We start from the raw sequence: 23578 nt of genomic DNA, 5'->3' as shown, positions 1-23578 counted from the left end.
CCCTCTGTTACCTGGCCCAGGGAATAATTTATTTAGTATTGGTTTTATACCACCTGTAAATTAACACTTCCTGTGCTGGTTCAAACTGGTGGATTGAAGGCATAGTGTTTTCCACTTTCTATTCTCTAGTATGAAGCTGAGCAGCATCACCTACTCCAGTACCAAACACCTAGTGAATGCAAGTCATTTTAACCTGAATAATGCCATCAGGAAAATCACAGCCTAACTTACAATATCTTCCATACTTACCTCTAATTAAGACAGACATCTTATATAGACACCAGTCCCTGGCAAAATGTTACAGAGAAATAGAGAGGAGATGAAGTAGCATCTTGTCCCTCTGGGGCTCTCATATGGATTGTAGATTGAATGTTTTTTGCTTTGACAGGACACATAATGTGTTTTAAGAGAGCACCTGTCCACTGACTACTTAGTATAAAAAGAAGAATTGGAGATAAATTTCTTGGAGCAGGAGACACTGAGATCAATTCTGCTTTTGTAAACATTGCTATATTTCTACTGTATTAGCTCCACTGATTTCCAATACAATTTAGATGTGTTACAGTCCATTATCATTGACTGGAAATGCATATGCATTATTGCAGCATAATTGTTGCTCTATAAATAATTAACATGGCATTTTTAGAAGAAAAAATATCCCATAGAATATTTAAGGAACATGAAAAATAAAAAGCTAAATATGTATTGAGTTTACCCAAGGCTATCAAGAAAATGAAAAGGGCACAGAATCTATAGCAGATGTGCAAAGCACGTGGAGTCTGTATGCTGCTGTTTTAAGGACATAATTACCCAGTAAGCTGGCTGGCAAGATTGAGACAATTTAAGCCTTATCTTCAACTAATTAATCAAAGAGATAAATACATTTTTAATAAAAATATATACAAAATTCATACCAGTATCTTTATTTTTCTATTAGAACTTACACATAGCAAAGGTTTACACATCATCTGGGAAAATATTTCATATCAGGTGCACCAAGCCATTCCTACCCTTGGAGGGGTCCGGGAAGATTCCATGACTTCTGCTCTTGATGACAGATGGTTTTGGAGATTGCTGGCTACTCTTTTCAGAATGAGATTTCCCATGATCTATGTTTTCACTCTGTTCTTTAAGAGGATACCACCGAGGAGTGTTGTCAAGCTGAGAGATGCTGGATAACTCGATCAATACCTACAGATAAATCAGAGTATAATATATGGCCTGTATCTGATCTATTAATGATCGCATACAGCAGAAGAGACTAGAGTTGTGCTGTCAAAAGCTGCAATCAAGTGTAAGAGTGAAGGGTATAAGGCTGTGTGCTGACAGATTCAGAACTCTCTGAGCATGCTGTGACCCCAAACCCAGATTCAGGAGCATATTGGTGTGTCTGAATCAATATGTCTTCTCACCAGGACCTCAGTAAGAACTATAGGCTGAGTCCTTTGGCTATGGCATAGCTCCACACAAAGATGACCGGGAAATTTAGAGAGCAGCTTGTGAGCACTAGCTTGACAGCTACAGTAAAAAGACATTAAAAAAACATTCTACTTCTGTACAGACATATTCTAATAGGAGAACCAAGCAGTATAATTTTTTGCCTTTTATCAGTGCTTTTAAGAGGGGAAAAAGTTGCATATTCATTTCTCTTAAAGTTTTCAATAATATGAGACTCATGCTTCTCGAGTCTTTAAAAAATCCACATATGCAGAAGCAGCAACAAAAAGAAAAAAAACAGGGTTACTGTTGCACTTCACTAAAATAATAGAGTTCAACAGACCATTTAGGCATCTGAACATTACTGAAGAAAAAAACAGTAGGTGCAATTGTAATGTGTGAATAAAAAATATAAACTGGCTAAAAAATACCCCAAACATTGTAGATCAAATTTGCTGTAAGCCACCTTCATTGTTAGCGAGACTTCTGTGAAATTTCTTTTAAAAAATAGACGTAAAAAAAAAGATCAGTGACACCACTAAAGATCCTTTATCCCTTAATAAGCTTGCAGTTGAGGGGGCCAAGGGAAAGTACTGTAATGCAGAGTCTGGAAGGAATACTGTAATACAGAGTCTGGAAGGAAGGAAGGTCAAAAATAGCTTTGCATCTCGCTCTAAAATGAGGGGGTTAAAACTAATGTCAGGTAGGGAAGTTTTAGAACTGCTAGACAAATAAAATGTGCAATTACCTCAGGGAACAATGTTTTTGTCACTTTACAAGACCCTGAATAAAAGAAAGCCTCTTCAAAGTTAGGGATAGGGAAGTCTCCTAACAACTGATTGTTTCTAGGTTAAAAGTCTTTTTTCTTTCCTTTTTTTTTTTCCTTTTAGTATTATAGGGTGTCTATGATCTGGCTTGGTCTTTCTGGTTAGTCCTATAATTAATCTCAACAGATGAACTAGCATGTTCCCTGTTGTGGTTTTTGGTCAAGCTTTGAAAATGACTTGGAAGATAGCCTGGCTGAGGATTGTTGCCAATAGGCAGTGTAGGATGGGGGCTCTGCTTTGTAGGGGGAGAGGTTTCACTTTCCATGGGTATGGAAATAATAATGTGCTACTTTTCTTCTGGGGCACACAAGTGTTGCTGGCTCTATTGAAGCAAGTCTTTGGGGCACAGTTTGGATATCCCACATCTGATGTTATGGTGCAGGATTCCTCTGGACATCATGATGTTGAGATACACTGCTTTTCCCCCTGAATAACTGCTTTCACAATTTAAAAAAAATAAATAATAAAAAAAAGATTTCTTGAGGTTGAAGAAAATGTGAAGGGGAAAAGTATAAATCTTCATGTAGAAGCAGTTGCTGGAGAATCTATTTTCTGAATGTCATAAAAAACAAGGATGTAAATATTCAGTAAAGTCCTGCATTTGGAGAAACTTGCTGAACTCAACAAGAATATGGACACAGTATGCAGGAAATAAGTAATCATGTAGCAGCTTCCTATACACTTATTTTGGTAATTGTTCAAAAAGTGACACTGATTGCTCAGTTTGGTAGTTACACAAAGGGGAACTGGAGATGAACTGTGTGGCTTTTTTTAAGAATTAAAGTGTAGAATGAGCCCGGATACTCTCAGTTACTCTGTATAAGTGATGGATTTTCCTGTGTTTCTGTTTCTAATTACAATCTTTATTTGTAATTACATCTTTAATTATTTTTATATCATAGTTATTGCTGGTAACTCTGTATTATATATACATATGCTTGTTTATTTTTTTTTTTAAAGAGAAAGCCTTCTTCCCATGAGCACTCATTCATTATTAATGACAAGATTAGACTTTGCCTTCAGTCATACTTTGGTAATGATATTACTATTTCAGAATGTTAAAAATGAGACTGATCAGCAAGACTAAATTGCTCATCCTAGAAGATACTTGTGCACTTGTCAAAATATGGCTTGATGACGAAATTTAATCCTTTAATCATTTACAAAGACTATTACCTCCTCAGCCCTCCTATGTTATAGTAAAATCAAGTCAGACAGCTTTCAGTCACACCAAGAACTTTCAGTGGAGTCACTGTGGACATTGTTGCTATCTCACACTCAAAAAAAGTATTAATTTTCAGCAAATTAAGATTTTTCTGGGTGCTAAATTAGCTTGCCCCCAATTAATCAATATAAAAGGGATATATCTTTCATGTCTAAATTAAAGAAATCATGACCATTCATTATGAAGGCAACAGTAAAACTGGGATGTAAAAAAAAAGTTTTACTTAATGCATGCACTATACCTTGAAAGAGAACAGTGTCCATATAACAGCCTTCAGTTATTACCAGTAGAGAGGAAGAAATGAAATACTCACTTCACCGAGGAAGTCATTTGAGGAGAATCTATCATAATCCCAAACAGTCACTTCCAGTGTTTTCTTTTTCAGCTGCAATTCAAGTAAAAGGATAATTAACCTCATAAACTTCAGATCAAGTCTTTATGGTGGTTTATATAGATAATTTCCTCCATGTATCTTTTTTCATAGTGCCAGGTAGGCAATTTGCACCCTCTCATCAACCTTGTTCTGAGGAAAATAATTTGGTGCTTTTATTTGTTATCAAGCCAGATGGGCTTGTGCTTGGCCCTGTTTTAGGAATTTCCACAAGTTGTTTTGGGTAGAATTTATGTCCACTACAAGAGTCAAACTGAATTTTAAGGCCCCATTTTTTGTTCCTGCAGCTTTTCTCATCATCAGATCTGTCTGAACTCAGACATCTGCCTGAAGTGCATTTGAGTGTGAATTTCAAATGTATTATATTAAACATCCTATTTACATAATCTCATCTGTGAAGACCAGGCTTTAATGCCTGCAGAATTTAGTGTAGCTAGTGAGAGTCTGTAAGTGATCCAGGCACGTGGACAAGTTGTACTGTTGGGTATTAATGACAGCTGTCAAAACCCATTATCTGCAGATCTTGTTAAGCATGATAGCTGTGTCAAGCACTCTCCTATAGGCCACAGTAAGAAACAAGTAATCTTTTTATATGACAAGAGAGCACAAGACAGAGAAACTGTTGATCAAAGCAGTTAACCTTATTGTGAAAACTGACCTGAGTGTTTTTCCAGGGGGCTCTGAGGACATGTAGGGGGAGGATTGATTACTGATTTTGCATGCTAGGGCAAAAAAGCTGTAAGGTGTCTGGAAAGGCAGTAATAAATTCATGTGGCTTGAAAGAGAGAAGGACAAAATCCTGTGGGTTGTAGGATGTCTGGAAAATCAGGCTGAGAAGTTATAAATGAAGAATGCAAGCATTACTGAGGAAAAGAGGAATCTTCATATACTTGAATGAAAAAATTCAGAAGAAGAATTCTTACGTGATAGTTGAGGTCACCATCCTAACAGAAGCAACCTGTCACTCACTGCTTTATTAACTGGCTGCTGGACACTGAGGGGCAGCAAAGGATCAAGACATTGCTCAAAATGATAAGCCATGCCAATCATTGTACATATTGCATATACTTGCAATGAAAGCACTCTTGGCTCTTTACAGAACCACAGAATATTCTGAGTTGGGAGTGACTCACAAGAACCGTCAAGTGGCTGGTCTGTACATCCAGGATGGAACCCACGACATTGGCGTTATTAGCACCATGATCTCATCAATTTCCCTCCGTTGCCCCCTGGTTTAGTACAGCAACAGACTAAGACAGTTCCTGATAAATTGCAAACGCCTTTAAGTGATAATTTAATCTCATTACTATGTATTCAGAATATCATCTGCTCCCAACTAACTTTAGAAAAATGCGCGACTATGCAAAGCCAATGTCTATGAAAAGAAAATTTAAATCAGCATATCCTGTAAAGCCCACACAAAGGGAATTAAACTATTTTTAGTATCAACAACATACTCTAAGCAGGCAACAGCACGACTTGAAACCTAAGATATTTTTAAAAAATATTCAAGAGCAATTCTTTAATCATTCTGTTTTGTTCTTACATAATTAAGCAATATTCTTCTTAAACATTAAACATTCTTTTAAAAATATCCTGCAAAAATGAAAGTTAAATTTGAACAAAAAGATTATTTTTTGAACATTGTTTACAGAATATTTCTAAGGCTGATTTCCTTGACTGAATAAAACCTTTTCTTTGCTGTTCCAAGACACTATTGGAACTGCAACATGAAAAATAATCTGAAAATTGAGCTGAGCATCCTTTGGTCCATGATGCTTTTGGCTTCCTGGATGATACAATTTTCTGCTAGGTGCTAAATTAAGTATATGTATTTTTACCAATTAAAAAAGGGATAGCACAAATACTTTTCAGAAATGTATTGTCACCATTGTTGCTATTCTGAGAGGGGATTTCTTCTTGGTGACTGTGCAAGGACAGAGAGAAGAATGTATAGATCCAGGAAATGGGGGGAAAAAAACCCTAAAGTTTAAAGAATTTTTGGTAGAAAGGGGAAAACAGAAGAGATTTTCAAGTAACTGCAGCCATACTTTGCTAACTTCTTTGCAATAGTGTGATAATAAAACTGTGATGAAAAATTACAGTACTCTATACTTTGCAAAATCTATTTTAAGCCTTTTAGATTAATAAAGCTTTTATAAAATATTGTGACAATGAAAAATCATGGAAATACCTCTAGTAGGCAGAGTACATGAAATGTGTCTCAAAGCAGAGGAAAATCTACTTTTCTGAAGATCTATCTATGTACCACTATGGTGGCAAAGAGCACAAAATGGTTGCTGATTTTCAAAGCAGACATTTTACCATCACAGCAATGTAAGACTCTGCCTTATATCAATCAGTTTTAGGTTGTGAATCCTTAAGTTCAGATGCTCATCAGGAATATAACAGACAGATATACTGAAATGGGTTGCAGGAACCCTCTACGTGTCTGCCCATGGCTTTCTGCGAGTGGACAATGGAAATGAGTCTCACTAAAGTAGGAATGCAGCTTCCGCATATTGCAAACATCATCTGAGTTCCAAACATACCCTGAAGAAAGTGTTATCAAACAATTACTGATTTCAACCTTAGCATTGTAGAAGAAAAAGTGACAATAAAATAAAATAAATAAAAATCCACCTAGAAGCATATTACTATATATGAACTCCAGTTATCTTTAGGCTGTCTATTGGCAGCCATATTTTAAAGAAAATGAAGGAATTTGAAAAACAGCCAATGTGAAAAATATTGTCTCTTATGGAAGGCATAACCAACCCCACAGGTACAGACGGGCTTGTTTCTGCTTTTAAATGTCTGGAAATTATGGATAGTGTCTGCCTCTGTAGCTAAATATGCACTACTTAAAATATTTAACACATATTACTTGAAAATTTCATACTAGGATTTGAATTTGGAAAGAAGTATTTTTAATGCAGCTTGTTTTTCCTCTATGTTAAAAACATATTACTATAATTATTTCAGAAATAATACTAAATATTGTAATTTCAGTCAGGATGTTTGATGAGTAGAAATTATTGTAATCCATTACACTTATTTTTTTTTACATTCATATTTAACATTTTATTCTTTTTTTCTTTATATTGATGTACTTTGTTATGTGGGAGGACAAAAAGACTTTGTATATACATTTAGGAACTTTCTTTTGTCCTAGATATCAAGATTTTAATACCAACAGCTTACTGATGCATACAAAATATTTCATTACTTTTGGAAATAAGACATTGGCTTCCACATCACTCAAGGATTTTGAAAACATTATTGTTTCTAAATATATTACCTTCAAATTACAGACATAAGTTACAGCAAAACTATTTGCTTTATGGAATTATTTCATATAAGTAAATAGTTTTTCTTTGCTTTCTGGCAAGTAAGAGATTGAGGCAAAGAAAGCCCCACCTTACAGTGTGGTCATGCAGTATGGCCTCACCAGCAACAGGACTTACATCTTTTATTATCATCTTCTCCTTAAATGATTCTAATGCATTTTTTCTTGCTCTGAGTAGGTGTTGGACTTGGGTTAACAATTACTGCAAAACTTTTGCAATATTTGTACTCAGTATTCCTCTCAAATTGTAACTATTTCCACTTTATTTCTTAACAAAACCTTTAAATTACTAAGTATTCACAGTTTAATTTATTTTTTCTCCAACTGTCAAAATAATATTTGCTATAAATGTGATAAAACTAATCATTTTGACCTTGAAAAACTCTGTTTCATTTCAAAGCGTGATCTATTTTCCATAATTATTTTCACTTTAATTTCAGCTAGTTTATGAAAGAGAAAGGAAAATAAAAAATTGTACAAGCAGCTAAAGTCTAGACAGTGACGTTAAAAGACCTATATTAGGAAATATTTAATAATACTTATTTTCTGTCTGCAAGCACGGCATGCTTTGATGGAGAGTAAAAAGCATGGGGGAAAGGAAATGGTTCTTTGAAGAAATATTATTTATAAAAATTCATGAATTTGTGTTAGAATGTGCTGCTAACTCTGTGTAAGTGTGTGCTTGTGTAACAGTTCTGTTTGTTTGGTGAACAGAACACTCATTTTCAGTCTAATGCAATTATTGTCTTGTATTTCTATTTATATCCGTAGTTATTTTGAAATATAGATTTATGAGAGTTATGAGTGCAAATGATGGTCTCTTACATGGTGAGAGTTCCTCAGACTTATCTTCAGCATTAAATTATTTCTGATTTGGAAATGTGGTTTGCTGTAGATTCTCTAAGTCAGGGCATGGAATTTTGTAGGAGAAAAGTCACACACACTGGTATCTTAGCAGTAGATACAAGCCATGGAAAAGTATGGAAGTAAACAGTGTTCTCTGCACAAAATGCTGTGTGACAAGAAGCCAGAATATAAAAGACATGTGGTGCTCAAATGAAGTTTACACACTTAAAACCATAAACACTGCATAAGAGTCTCAGAAGAAGGGAAAAGGAGGGGATTTGCAAATAGAAAGCAAAAATGTAAAGCATTCAACATACAAACTAAAATTTCATCAAATAATGGTCCAAATACTGACATCAAAGATCTCAGATTTTTTTATCATTAAAATAAGTGTCCGAGAAATTTTAGATTGATATTGTTATCCGTTTGCAAAGCACCAAACAGCCATTGAATTTACAACACCCCAGAACTCTTAATAACAGCTCTGTGACATGCCACAGCAGAACCCACAAGCAAATTAAGAAAACTGAAGAATCTTTCTTAGATGAAAAGCTGAGTTTGGAAATATTGTAAAGACTTACCAAACTCTTTGGCCAATCAAAGAAGATTTCTGGTTTATAATGCATCTAGGCAAACATCAGTGTGTTTTTTTTCTGAAGCTTTAATTGTCAAATAGCTATCATTTATAAAAGTCTGCATGAAGCAGTGAGAAAACCCATAAAACCACAGCACCACCTCTGAAGTAAATCTGAGCTACTGCCTGTTAAGCACATGTAGATCACATGAGCAACAAGGCAAATCCCTCTGTGGGAAGGGTTTTGTTCCATGCAAAAATGAGTATCTTAATCAACGTTCCTCTCAATGAATGAGAAGAAAGAAAAATTAAATTTTAAATTGGGAAGATTGTATTGAGGTCTTGGGGTTGTGATGGAGAAGAATATTAAAAGCATTGGGAAATCTGTTCGCTGAAGAGCCTGGTTATTCTGGGCTTTTTAAAAAGTACTGAGAGATTAAATGGCATTTTAAAGTGAAGTTGAAAGTATCAAGAACAAAACAGAAAGAAAGGCAAAAAGCTTCAGGATCACATGCAAATCCAGTACTCTATAAAACATACTTCATAATTTAAAAAAAATGAATTGATCATTATTTTGCCCATTATTTCTTTTTCAAGTTGGTAAAAAGTCCTTTATGAGGAGAGTTGGAGGAGTAGAGGACTCAATTGCTTCATGCTGCTTCAGAAGCACAGTTGGAGTTAGGAAATCACCAAGAAACAGAGAAGACTCTGCAGACATCCTTCCCAGATGTGAGTTAAATCTTTCTATGACAAGGAAATCAAATATCTTCTAATTTTTTTCATATGATTCTTACCTCAATATATTGATATCAATTGCTGATAAATCTAAAATATCTATCTACATTTTATAAATATTTTAATATAAAAAATGGTAGGAAATGTTCTTTGTGTAAGTTTACACGGTTTTTGGAACAAAGAGTGACTGATTTATGCATCTACTTCAGAAACTTATGTATTAATTTATTCCCCTATTAATTTATTCCATTATAATTTTTTTAATTGTCCTATCTGTACCTATAACATGATTATGAATGTAATCCCAACAAATTACCAATTTAATGAGTACAAGGGCAAGAGAAGTGTAATTCTATAGTAAGCTCTATGAGAGGCAAGGAAAGAATTCTGAATTTCTCCTAAATCTGGCAAGATTTTTCCAGGGAGTCAGAGAATTGCCAGTAGCACTGCTCCCTTCACAGTGAGCACTGCAGACCATGCAAATAATAAAGCAACAAACAGCATTGAAGAGCACCACCAGTCACGCACCTGCTCCATGGAGATATTTTTATAAATGACTGTCTGATTCCACTCAGGATTCAAGCTTTTCTGTATGTACTTAGTTCTCCGCTTGTACTCAGCACTGAATTTGAACAAAAGAACAAAACATTACATTAGTGATCTTTTGTTTCTTTCTGCTTTAATACAAAAGAAACACAAAACCACCAACAAACTAAAAACCAGAAAAAGAAAAGAACTTTATCTCCCATTTCTGCAAGAATTCAGGGTTATGAGAGGACAATGACAGCCTTTGGGATGTTTTCTTTGGTATGCTTTTCTGAGATAGTTTTTAAAACATCTCCTGACTCTTCAGCAGGCTTGCTCTGCCTAAAACCATTTCAAGATAAAGTATCAGACAGCACATGCACATAGACTTTGTCCTCTCATTGTAGGTACTGGGCTCTGATTCTAAATTGTGGTGAGAATGCATTGATTTCTTTTCCATGACCCATTAGCACTTTAAAGTAGCACAGATTCATTATATTTATAGGTTGCAATCTCTAATTACAGGAATTCCATCTCACAAACACATTTAATGAATGCCATAAAGTAACCAATATCCTGTTAATGATTGAAATACTAATTTCTTATTGATCCTGTTCTCTGCCTATCCTCTAACTGTACTGGAAAGAAAAATAAAGGGCATCAGGATCACGACTCTTTTTTTTTTTTTTTTTTTGTCAATAGCCAAGAACAAAGGTTTGGCTGCATAATCTATTTTTAAAAGGATTCACTAATGCTTTATATTGTACTTTACATTTCCTGAGTGTGGAGAAAGCAATACACTAATCTTAAACAGAACATGGATTCATCTAGCTCTGTGAGCTTTGATGTTAGATTTGCTTTCATTCCAATTTTAATTTAACATAAATTTTAAGGGCAACTCAAAAAAGCTGGGTAGGAGAACATGAGAATCTTTTAATACTTTGAAAAACCCACAAGATTTAAGGCAAAGAAACTCTTTTTGTCAATCTGCACGTATACATCTGCTACATCTAATACAAAGCAAAATGTTCCCAGGGCTGTTCTCCAGGACTAAGACAAAATGGCACAAAATAACTTGTATACGCTATATTAGACTCCTTTATGGTTCCCCTACAATAACTTTTGGTAGTGTTCTATTCTCACTTCTGAATTAACTGTTTTGGTTCACACTGTGGCATGGTCCCAGAGCTAATGTACTAATTCCTTTCATATGAGATAAACTGAGAAGGATCACTCAGGAACACATTTAATCAGGCAGTCACTAATGATGTGCCATACCTGGTACCAGGTTGGAACAGTTCTGATTTATGGTTGTGTGAAAGACACATGAGCTTTACTGGCACACATATGTCGATATTGGGACTTCAGTACCAGCAGTTTCACTCTATAAACTCATTTTTTCTATGCAGTGATCCCATCTAATTAATCTGGGTTGCAGAGTGGCTTTATTCTCCAAAATGGGGTGGCTCTATCCAAGATTACTACTAGCCTGATATCTCAAAGTGAAAGGGATTTGCAGCTATTTTTCCTCTAATTTTTTTCACCTAGTCCTTCTATGTATTGCCACTTATTTTTTTGGAAATCTTGCTATCCACTGTCTTTCAGTTTATTGAAAAATGTGAAGAGTTTCAGGACCTGTGAAACAAGGTATCTGTTCACCTCTGCTTGTGAAAAGAAAGCAGCAGCTCTCCAGAGTTCAGTGAGTTCTATCAGCAATAGCACAGAATGGTAAGGGTGATTTAAAATCTAGGGGGACCAAGAGCATATGAAAAAGAACCTTAAACAAATCTACTTCTTTGCATATCTTGGAAAGAAAGCTGGATCTATTTTGAAATGAGATTTTGATGGCCAATAGTATTAAGTAGTGCAGTAAAAATTGTAAAGCACCTTAGTAGCATTCCTTTCCCACGCTCTGGTATGAGAAAAGCATCCCCTAGCTAGAACATCCTGTTTAGATGTCCTATGACCTACTGGTTTTGGGGACTGACATACTTTCATTTCTTGAAGAAAGGGGGAAAGAATCCTTTGTGCACTTGGTCAATAAAATGACACTAACATTCCCTTTCTCTCTTGGATATCCTTTTTGCAATAGCAGAACTTCATCACCTTTTCAAAGTTTCTGACTCTTTTGTGAAGTATGTGAGAAGGTGATTCATGCAGTGTTGAGTTCAGACCTTGCAAAAGATGAAATTGTTAACATGGCAGTTCTGAAATATTTCCAGTGAAGTCCATGGAATCTTTGGATCTAAACAGTAAGGGTGATCTGAACCCACATCCGTGTAATCTGTGGTCTGTGTCTGTTGCACAGGGAGACAGGAGACCTTCACCTCTCCTAGGGAGGTGCAGAACCAGGCTAAACTGGATGGCAGATGAAGGTTTCTAGGCCTCTGAAGGGAAGGATCTGGCAAATACATTAAATTCATAATCCTGATTCCCCCCAGTAATTAATGGATTAACAATTAACAGATTAACAATTAACAGATTAACAGATGAAGATGCTTTAATAAAATGCATTCATTAAACCAGTCATTGGTATGTCACTTAATATGAAATAATTTTCATTTGAAATTCAAAGAATATACTGTGTGAAAAAATAGAAACTCCTTTATTTATATTTTCTCTGTGATTCCTAAATTATAATTTATTAATATATAATACAATGTATTAAGTACAATGAAAAAAGCATAATAGAATGTGTTAAAATGTGTAATAGAATACACATAGGAAATGTGTAATTTTAACACATTAATTGAATAATGTTTATTGAAATTTATCTGCTCACTTTTAAACAAATTTAAAACTGGGGTTGGACTATTTCTTATGTGCTTAGCCTGGGCTGATATTAGCATATGTTGAGAATTGGGCTTTGCTTTATTTTTCCAGGACAAACAAAGCACTCCTAATTTCAATAATTAAATTTTAAGTTTGTTTACCATAAATAACCACTTTTATGGTCAAGCAGATTTCATTGTCCATCTGGGCAATTATTTAGAATTATACCTGGCTTTAATGTCTATACACCATGCAAGAAAATAGAGAAAAATATTCCATTTCTTTACCAAACAGAACATTTTTCTCTCAGCATTAATACCATTCAAAATCCTGATACAGGTTCACAGTTAATTATTTTTCAGCTTTCAGTGAGTGAGAATGAAGTTTTAGATATCTCTGAACTAAATTCTTCAAAAGATATTTTGCTTGTTGTCAGAGTTTGGCCTTAGAATAATCACCAAGCAGCATTAACTACTTGTTTCCAGCTCCTCAAAATGATCTAATCAGTAAATGGAAAACAAAACCATACCACAGTTTCATGCCATCAGAACTCAAGAGAAAACTGTAGTTCTATGTACAGGCTCGTTGTCTCATTCATGCATACAAAAAAAGAAAGAATAAAGTTGGAAGATAGTACACTCTACCTGGCATTTTGGACAACCATGACTTGTCTGCATATCCAGAATTTACAGAGTTAGGAACGCAGAGGAAGCAGTGTAAGAGAAAATGAGAACAGATGGAAGAAAACATGAATAATGGGTAGTTTCTAGTATCAGAATCAAAGGAAATAGAGGTATTAGGAAGAATAAGAAGTATAATATGGGCTGAATGACAAATAAAAGGTATTGAGGAGCAACCCAAATTTCTACTTTCAGAAACAAGCCTGGGATTTTAAGAAGCTCTGATTTTTGATAATTCCCTTAAGGCACAAGTAACGTGCAAAACTGCAACAGTGGCATGTTTTAAAATAATCAAAACTAAAATCCAAACTAAAACCCAATTCTTTGTAACTTAGGCAACAAGTTTAAACTGATACCTTATAGGATGAACATGCCTTTAGTTCAAAGTCTTATTTCTGTATCAGTGAATGTACCTGCAAAATTCCAACTGAGATTGATTTGACAAACATTTTACAAGAGTCTTAGGTGCATTTAAAAACCTCTGAAGCTTTAGCACCTCTTTCCCTTACATTCAGTAATAGTTTTGGGCCCTGTGCTACTGAACAATATTGAGTATCGTAGAGCTGGAATTAGAAAGCCACAAAATAAAATGCATGCCTTTATTTGTACCACTCATGCATTTAGTGGTGCTTGCCCATATACCAAACGGTGAACTGTGAACTGAGCATCCACTTTCCTGTTAGTCTGAGTAGAAAAGAAGTGCAGATTTCTATTTGTATTGCTCTATCCTAAGAGCCTTTTAGTATGAGTGTTATTACACAAGCACAGGAGTTTGCAGGAATCTGTCTTTACAATATAGAGTCTGATCCACCAGCTTAATTTTAGATATATCTACTGTGTCACTGAAATCAGCAGCAGTATTGTAACCATGTATTCTTATGCATTCTCTGTATACATGACATTCTGTAACATTAGGGCAAAAAATAGTTATAATATTGCTGATAAAGAAACATATATTTTAAAGGAGGTAATAATGAGCTATTTGTAATCACAGAGTCAAAAAAGTCTGTGATCTGTGAAAAAGCGATTAGTGACTTGGACAGTCATTAGACACAAAATTAGTGGTATTTCCAAAACCATATCTTCACTCTTAAAAAAAAGTGCCATAAAATACATATGGAGGGATTTTTTTTCTGACCACTGTTTCTTGGCTTTTGTATTATACTTCAACCTTAAATTTATCTCAGGTACTTTAATTTTGCTAGTTTGTAAATCAATCCTAAATTCAGATTTTCTTAGCTGAAGCAACCATTCCATGCTAAACTTAACATGCACCTTTCTGAATTTCAGAAATTATTGCATCTATTGCAATAAATGCATACATTTCCATTGAGACTGTTGTTACTTCAAACATTTTTATATGTATTGTAATTTTTAAAAGCAAAGACACACACACACAAAAGTATATTTACAGCAATGATCATACCATTCCTAAGGTGACTAGAAAAACGGGTATACTCTCCTAGGAGTAGGATCTGACTGTATTAAAAATCCACAGTTTTTTCTGGTGTTGCACCTGGATTTTCTATAGCAATAACTCATATTTCTGTTTATTAATGACATGTAGTAAACCTAAACTGAAAGGAAGTTCAAGTTAGAATTTGTCCTACACTTACCCTCTCCCTGGAAGAAGATAAACTTTAACAAAGGGGTCTGAATAGCCGTTGTTGTCTCTGGGAGCAAGGTTTCTTGCCTGAAGGATGTGGATGATAAGGTTGCCAAGGTGTTTGTCATAGCTGATTTGAAGCTAGTGAATGCATTAAAACACAGTAGGATTATTTGTTACTTTTACTTTCTGAGTGATTTAATATTCCCTTAGCCCTTTGAATAAAATGAGATTTAGATCTCTACGTTCCCTCCAAATAAACACATTTCAGAAATTTCTGTCTTTTTTTCCTGACTAGAATGAGATACTAGATCATCACATGGGACTTTGAAAAAAAGGGAAACACCCATATTCCAATCAGGAAAGAGCAAAGGAAATTTGAACCCTTGATATTATTCTGATATATACACATGCCAGTTTATTGAGTGTTAATTACACACATCCTATCTATTTGGAGGTCAAGTCTGACAAGATTGTTGTAATACTATGGAACGGCTCTTAGTAATAATAAAGAAGAGAGGTTAATCAAGGAGGAAAAAAACCCCAAAAATCTATAGGAAGTTAGGCTTCAGTTGTTCTGATATTCTCTTTGGGAGTGTTTTAAAAGGGTGAAGTCAATTTACATAAGGGACAACCATAAACTTGGTGTGGCATGGAAGCAAATACACTGCACTGTATGAAACCTACAGTGGTTCTTGCTTCAATGTAAACAGACTGACAATTTCTAAGGAAAACCACAGAAAGTTGCCAAAGATTAAGGAATAGAATGAATTTAACTATCCTTTTAGACCCTTTGGGAACTGCAGCATTTTCCATTCTTCTGGTTGTATTTCATAATCCAAGGTTAAAGACAGGTGAAAAAATCAAGCATTGACTTACATTAATGACATATTAAGGGATTGGATTTGAATAAGAAATAAGTTGATGGAGATAGTTTTCTGCAAACTTGTTTCATGGAAAAACACAGCCAGTATCAACAACAATTTACACAGCAAAAACTACATATTTACCTGTATTTCTCCAGTGATTGGATGGGAAGCAGGCTTTGTAGTTTCCGTGGGCTGCCAAATTAAAAATACATAGGTTTTCAAAGTTAACTTTTTTAACAGGTGTAGTTTATACTGCTGTATTGCCACAAATTTTAAAATAAACCTGTCTGTAGTTGTTACAGTCAAAACTAATGGTTATGTATTTCAACAGAACTTAAAGTCCAGCCCAGCCATTTTGATGGGCCTTTTATGCAGGTACAGAATCAACCAACTTCAACACCAAATCTTTACAGTCCGAGAAGACAAGAAGGCATGGGGAGAAAAAAACACATAGCATTAACATTGTCTAATAAATATGAATACTGCCAAGAGAAAGAAAGGACCATGCCAAATAAACACAGCCATGTATTTCTGTCAATATGACGCAGAGAGAGGCAAAAGTTACTCTAATTTAAGCTGAGTTTAGGTGAAAGTGGAGAGAAAGAGTGGAAATGGTACTAAAACTAAGTGATGGGTGTAAGTGGATTATACAGTTGCAAGCCACCTCATATGAAGTCTTTTATTTTATTCTATGTTTTCTGATAGTCAATTTAGCTGCAACACTTCAGATTCCTCCCCACACTTTCTGTAACACAAAACTTAAATTTTCTGTCCTCACCTTCCTCTCTCTTTTATCATTACTCTTGTCTAGGTTTTTGACAAAATGAAATAGAATCCTTAATGTTTCTCTCTGCCTTTTTTTTTGTTCCTCCTGTTTGTTGCTGGAAAATAATATCACCACTTGATTAGAATCCTGAACTCACAAGAATATGCTGTTCTGTTAAACATTAGCAGCCTTGAGCCACTCTGGACCAGCCTCTAATCTGCAAGCCATCAGTCAAGCAAGAAAGCTCTGTTTCTGTAGTAGGATTTGAGTATTTTTGCATTCTCTCCATATCTGCTTCTTTGGTTGATGCAGAAAACAAAAGGTGCAAACAAGGACAAACTTACTGTTCTCTGGTGACTTGTCTGGAAGGCCTCATTTCCTATTCCTCCAGATATGAGCAGATGCCTGACATTATTCCATGTAATTCACATTTCTATCACTTTCTGAGAAGAGTAAAACCCACCTGCCTCTTTTATGCTGCCCTACACTTCAAGAAAATCTTCCAAGGCTCTTTTAAGGTGCTGGACATCAACTGCTTTAAAGTAGATCAGTGAAGTGCCCACATTTCCTGCACCACAGCATGAAGTTAAGGTGATGCACTCCACTTTTCAGGTTTGTGTTGAAGAAACATCCTTTCAGTCAGATCCACACATGAGAAAATAATGCAAAAAATCTCAGCTAAAGAGTATCACAATGAAAACACAGGAGTAAAATAGACCAAATCTGCCTGTTACATGGATATATTCATTGTCTTGTGTGGTCTTATTCTTGTTTGGTTTACTGCTTTACCTTGCCCTCTAGATGTGTTTATGAGCACAAGCTTTACCAGGAAAAAAAACAAAACAAAACAAAACAAACCAAAAAAATTAAAAACAAGAAAAACAAAACAAAAATAAACAAAAAAGCAAAAAACACAAATCAAACTTAATTTGTCTGTAAATGCATCTGCATATGAAAAATAATTCTCATGAAAAATTTTATAATCAGCTTCTTTTGGTAGCTTACAGAGCTTTTAAAGAAGTTTAATCCATCCAACAGCTAAAATAAGTCATCAATATTGTATAAAATGTTTTGAATCTGAAATGAAATTTTAGGTTGATAGCAAAATACTCCTAAAACTTGTTAGGTCCTTGACAAGATTATTCTGACTGTGAATTTCACTTCTTTTGCCAAAACAGGGAGCTACCTGAGCATCATGCAGTCTTTCAAAGTAGGGCATTAATGGCTTATATTTCTCATACTTTACCTCTACAAATGGATTTTATTATACTTAATAGTTCTGACCTCAGGCTGTACTAGCACTGACAATACTGACAACACCAAAAATAGCATGGAGCTAGCTGTGCTGTGGCTACAAAATCACTGCCAGGTAGTCTAAATGCTTTCATTTTTTATGAGTTGGAATAGCAAGAATAATGAGTTTGCTCACTTCAAATGTCATCTAATGTGAAATGTATGAGTATGGATAATATAGGAGGAGTTCATAGAGAAGGGAATGGGCATGATGAATTTGTATTGAGACTTCCAAAGGTGGTTAAGGTGTAGTTTGTAAAGTGGGGTCTTTAAAAATAAATGTGCACTTTATGCTTCATATCATTGCTGAATCATATAATTTACAAGGCTGTGATTCAATACATTAAATATTCTGTTTTCTCTGATGTCAGCAGAAGAATTACCCACATATTTTAAAAAAATGTGAAAAATTTAGGCTGAAAGAGACCTCTCAAGCTCAGAGCTGGGCTAACTTTGAAGCTGGTTCCATATTGAGAGGCAGAGGTGCAAAAAATTGTCTTTCTTTATCACAGCCTCAGTGAGGATTAATTTGCAAAGAGGGAAAGTATTTCAAGGTCGACTTTTGTAGGAGCTAAAGGATCTGAGAATTTAGAAAAAATAAGCAATCCATTCTTTATATTAAATATTTCTATAGGTAATTTATATCCTGGAAGTAATCTGTACTATAGAATGATCATGCATTTACACTATAAAAGAAACAGGTCTCCACAAGATATTGTCAGCTCAAGGCTTCTAAGGGTTAAATCTCTGCTGTGATGGCTAACCTAATTTCAGTCTAATTAATTTTGGTACTCCTGCATGCACTCACATACCCTGTGTAAGATATTTGCTTTGGAATGCCATCATGCCATCACACATGCTCAAGCATGAGGTGAAAGTGGCTAATGCCAGATTTCCATGCACTGTGCACTATCACTTTCTGTAACGTTAAATATGAGAAAATTGGCACTGCAGAACATGGCAGAGACTACAACATTTCTAGAGTGTATATTCTATACAAAAATCTTTTAAAAAGTACTTTCTAAAAATAAAAACAGTTGCAAAAACAAGATCTAGGCAGTTTGGATATTTAGTCTGTCATGATATTTTGGCAGGGCTGCAACCTGCCTAGAAATGCTGTCAGCCCAAGGCAAAGAGCAGTTCCAGAAGAGATGAGCTTTCTCTTCTAACAGAGCTCAACACCATTATAAACTTTGCCTGAAGTCAATGAACAGAAACTATACAAGTCAACAAGAGCTATGCTTGTTATGAAAGAAATGCCTCTCAACATGATTTTCACAAATAAGCAAAGAATGTTTTAAATATTTACCTGACTAGTTCTGATTTATGCATCTCCTCCGTAAAGACATTAGCTCTAAGAATTTTTTGTTTCATCTTTATAAGCCTACAGCTGAATTTTCATAAAAGAATCCTACATCCTCTGTGATGCAAGAAATAAAATTTATGCATCAAACTTTAGGTGACCTGCTGGGAACCCCGTCTCCTCGAGTGGACAGAATGGGGCACTTCTCCAGGATATACTGCATAGCAAGGACTTCTGGATCTCAACACACTGTGAATTTAGGAGTGTGATTATACATTTCAGTGTAGATGGTGCACTAAATAGCCCTGCTCTCTGCCTGCATTGTGATGGCAGGTTTCACCCAGTCTCAGGAGCTGTACTTCAGGTACATGCTATTCTCAGTGGCAAAAATCATGTGCATAGCAAACTAGTTCATATGTAAATTATACAATATCCAGAGTATGCTGCAGTGAATCTAACTATTGACCTAAGTAAAACAGAATTACTATCCAAACCAAACTGATCAATAAATATTTTCCCAGTTTGTACTAAATTTCTGGATTAAAAACATTTTGGTGTTTCTTCTCACATGAAAGTGATGTTGGCATATCGAAGAGCTGTCTGAAATGAGCAGGCACCACTTTCTGGTTCTGGTTTATGCAGTACCCAACTCATCTGTTCAAATCACAGGCATAGTTCCAGAAGCACAGAAATACAAACATAACTATAATGCAGTGGGAACCTGACAGTCCCAAAAAGAAATAAAGGTGCAGTGTAATAAATGTTTGGAAAGCACTTTGCAAAGTGAAACATTGTAAGTGTGTCAGAAGCTGGATATTCAGGATGGCAGTCAGCATTCTTGCAAATTGCATAAGCAAATGCAGTCTTCACAGAACTGAGTTTCACTTCAGGTCTGGACTTTCTGACACAAAATGTAAAAATGTGACAGATGACTTTATGATCTAGTTTTCAGTTTCAACTGTGAAAAAATGCTACTGAATTCCCAGTATTCCCTTTTTAGGTGTGCAGATGCACAAGAAGAATTTCTTTGCCACAGGATGTGGCAAACAAAATGAGAAATTATGCTTGGCAAATTCACAGGAATTAGATAGTGACAAAACACATTTTAATGGTAAATTTTGTTTTCAGTCTTTCCCTGGCTTTCATAGACTTACTTACTATTGCTATGATTATTCATAGCTTGTAACACTTTAAGCAGTAGTTTAGTACAGAGAGGGAAATTATGGTCTTAGTACTATCAGCTTCTTTAGCACAAATAGTACCTCACCACCATGTAGGATGCAGAGAAAAAGCAAGAGCAACAAAGGCTGTAAAGGACAGTTATTTTGTTTAAAAACAGTAATATTGTTGGGTTTTTTTAGAGAGGGACAAATGTCTTGGATAAATAATGTAATCTTTCTTTATGTCCAGATTCAATATTTTAACTGCAATATTCATTGTTATCCAGGAAATGAGTTTTCCAAGATGTGCTGGAATTTCTTGATATACTAAATAAAATAAACAGGCAGTTTCTTCCTGTCATCAAAATATTCTTGCTACATAACTTGGAAATTTCTTACCTTGCTGCTGTGCCGCTTTTTGCTCACTGAGGGAGAACCTGGCTGACCAGGGCTAGGAACAGCACTGGAGGTGGCAGAAGCGGTTCCAGAGTGGACGTGAGATCCCTTTTCCACTCCTGAAGAAGCAACCAGAGGCGACTGCTGTAGAGAAACCTTTTGGAGCTCTGCAGCCAGCTGCTTGGGATCAACCCCTGGGGACTTCGCTTTATCTACTGGATTAAAGCAAGAGAGGTTTGTATTGATAATTGCCAGCACATCCAAATCCATCTTGCCGTGCTATAGGGACAGCATAACAACCCTTGCAAGTTTTCATGTCATCTGCCTGTATACTTTGAAGGTACAAAAGGCATCCTATGAAAAATAGACATCTCTCCCAGAATACTGACATCCTAAATCCAATCCTTCTGTGCTAGTGCTACTTATCAGTGCTGTTTACCTAAAAAGCTTTCTGAGGAGGTACTTCTAGGTGAAGAAAAAGAGGCTTTGCTGATTATGTTGAATCAAACTGGACCAAATGACAGTTTTAAAGACTGGCCTGTGTTCAATTCAATAACTGGTCCAGTTTCACTAAGTATAGGAACTTTCCTGTAAAAGGTTTAAATCTCATTTAACTTTTTTTAATCAAACAGACATTGAACAGAACTGCTCCTGAGATAATTTATACAAAAATAAAGAGAAAAAAGCCTCAAAACTTTACTTAAACAAATTAATCATAGAAGAAAAATTGTAAACAAATGAAGACTAAAAGCCCTGATTCATCTTTCCTTGTTACTCACACCTTTTTTACGCATCTGTAGTAGGAGTCTGCCCTCTCTGCTGCCCAGGAATGAGTGGGAGGAATTTACCTTTTCAAGACAGAAATTTCTATTTAACACAGAAATGAAGTCAAGTTTCATATATGCTAGACTGAATAGAGTTAAGAGGATGCTAGGCACAGCTTGGTTCCCAGGTTCTCAGAAGTATGAGAGGTTTAAAACAAGACTTTAGCCTTATCCTGCCTTCTTGGCTAATTCATTATTCTTTCAGAGAAAATGGAGATTGCTCCTCTCTAAAGTACAGTCTGCCGAACCTCAGAGGTAATGGCAAGAACTCTACGGAGTTGTTCCAACTTAGAAACCACTAGAAGATTTCCAGACTAGGAGGAAGCATGACTGCAAGAATGGAAAAATTTTCTTTTATTTCTGTTCCTTCTCATTATGAGTTTTTTTCATTAATTAAAAAGTTGTTTTATTCTAGTTTTTGTACTTTCCAAAACTGATTTCAGTGTCTTTCAATGTTTTTGGTGGTTTTAATCTGCTCACAAATTTAAAAAAAAAAATGGAGGTAGCTCTGCTTCAAAGCTCTGTCATACTTAGTCTTTGCTTTCAATTATTATCAATAACATCAATTTTCAACTAAAGGTAGCTTGATGGTAAATATATTAATAGCTAGGAAATTGTACATGGTTAGAAAATGGAGGATTCAATCCAGATAATTTAGGTACTGATTAATAAAAGAACAGCCACAAAACCACAGAACCCAGAGCAGAGCCCTGGAATGGTGAGTGAAGGAATCTCAGTCTGCACTGAGCTTGCTGAGGGGCTGCATTACTAGCAAGATTGTGGACGTTGATTCAAAGTTAGCTTAGATATGATGCATCCAATGACTGAAGCCTGAAGCTGTGGTATTGACTGAATAGCAGGAAATTCCCCCAAAAGCACTGCCATCTTAGAACACACATAACAAAACTGACTACTTGCTATTGCATCCCTGTATCCAGTAAATGTTTTTTTTGTCACCTATAGCAGGCCACAAACCTTGTGTTAAGCTAACAGGTATTCTCATCGAGGTCTTTTCCAACATTGACAATTCTATGGTTCTATGAACATAGGCCTTAGGACCTGCTGGGAGCTTTGTTTTAGCCTCTCTGGCTGCAACAGCAAATGTCTAATGACCAGATGGCAATGACCTAAATTTGTCTGAGTTACACTTCTCCTTGTATAGTGGTATGGTAGAGTGTCTATTTTTATTTATTTTGATATATAAAGGCACAGCTATAATTGCACTGTGCAGACTGTGGCATTTATGACTCCAGATTAATAATGCAGGTTATAGGAGCAGGGGCCTGGGGTGACAGCAGAGTGCTGCAAGTTTGGACACAGGATGGCAGAGGCCCTGGGGACACCAGCAACTCACTGGCTGGGTATTGGCACAGGTGCAAACCCAGGGGCTGGGCAAAGCAAACTTTAGGGGAAACAGAAGGAAAAAAGGACAACAACATATCACATGTGAAGTTTACAGCAGCACCCAGGTACTTTTCCTCTGGGCCACTCTGCCCCCAGCCTGTAAGGTTGCCTGGGGTTGTAGTGACCCAGGTGCAGGACCTGGTAATTTGTCTTGATGAATCTCATGCAATTGGCCTTGGCCCATCAATCCAGCCTGCCCAGACTCCTCTGCAGAGCTTTCCTCCCCTCCAGCAGATCAACACTTCTGCCCAAGTTGGTGTTGTGTGCAAACTCATTGAGCATGCCTCTGCCTCGTCTTGCCTTTTTTTATAAGGCACTGTCCCCTTTCTACCCATGACAATATTTGGCATGAGCTTACAATACAAACATACTACCTTACCAGAGCTTACAATACTAATATACCAGCTAATATCACATCCAGTTTTCAGTTGCTATCTTGTCCTACAGTATGAAAGCAACTTATTTTCTCTCACCTGCCCTTACTGGCTCATGCAGCTCCAGGTGCTGGGGATTCTCAGAGTCCGAGAGCATGTTCAGGTCCCTAAAGAAAGCAATTAGAAGCCTGAGACAAAAGAAACTCTTTCCTCATACCCTCA

General features: G+C 35.9%; 1 protein-coding gene across 1 annotated transcript in view; it reads right to left on the bottom strand.

The window, feature by feature from the left end:
- Positions 1-23578, bottom strand: part of LOC131572759 (protein piccolo-like) — a 309016-nt gene that overhangs the window by 55551 nt on the left and 229887 nt on the right. The window contains exons 13-20 of the mRNA XM_058826081.1: positions 23456-23523; positions 20758-20969; positions 15978-16028; positions 14978-15108; positions 13326-13352; positions 9913-10006; positions 3803-3874; positions 1011-1191 (exon numbers count right to left, since the gene is read on the bottom strand). Of these exons, the coding sequence (XP_058682064.1) occupies positions 1011-1191; positions 3803-3874; positions 9913-10006; positions 13326-13352; positions 14978-15108; positions 15978-16028; positions 20758-20969; positions 23456-23523 (836 nt within the window). The remainder of the gene's footprint in view (positions 1-1010; positions 1192-3802; positions 3875-9912; positions 10007-13325; positions 13353-14977; positions 15109-15977; positions 16029-20757; positions 20970-23455; positions 23524-23578) is intronic.

This window comes from Poecile atricapillus, chromosome Z, assembly GCF_030490865.1.
Source record: "Poecile atricapillus isolate bPoeAtr1 chromosome Z, bPoeAtr1.hap1, whole genome shotgun sequence".
In the NCBI taxonomy this organism is placed as follows: domain Eukaryota; kingdom Metazoa; phylum Chordata; class Aves; order Passeriformes; family Paridae; genus Poecile; species Poecile atricapillus.
This window is presented reverse-complemented; position numbering and strand designations above follow the sequence as displayed.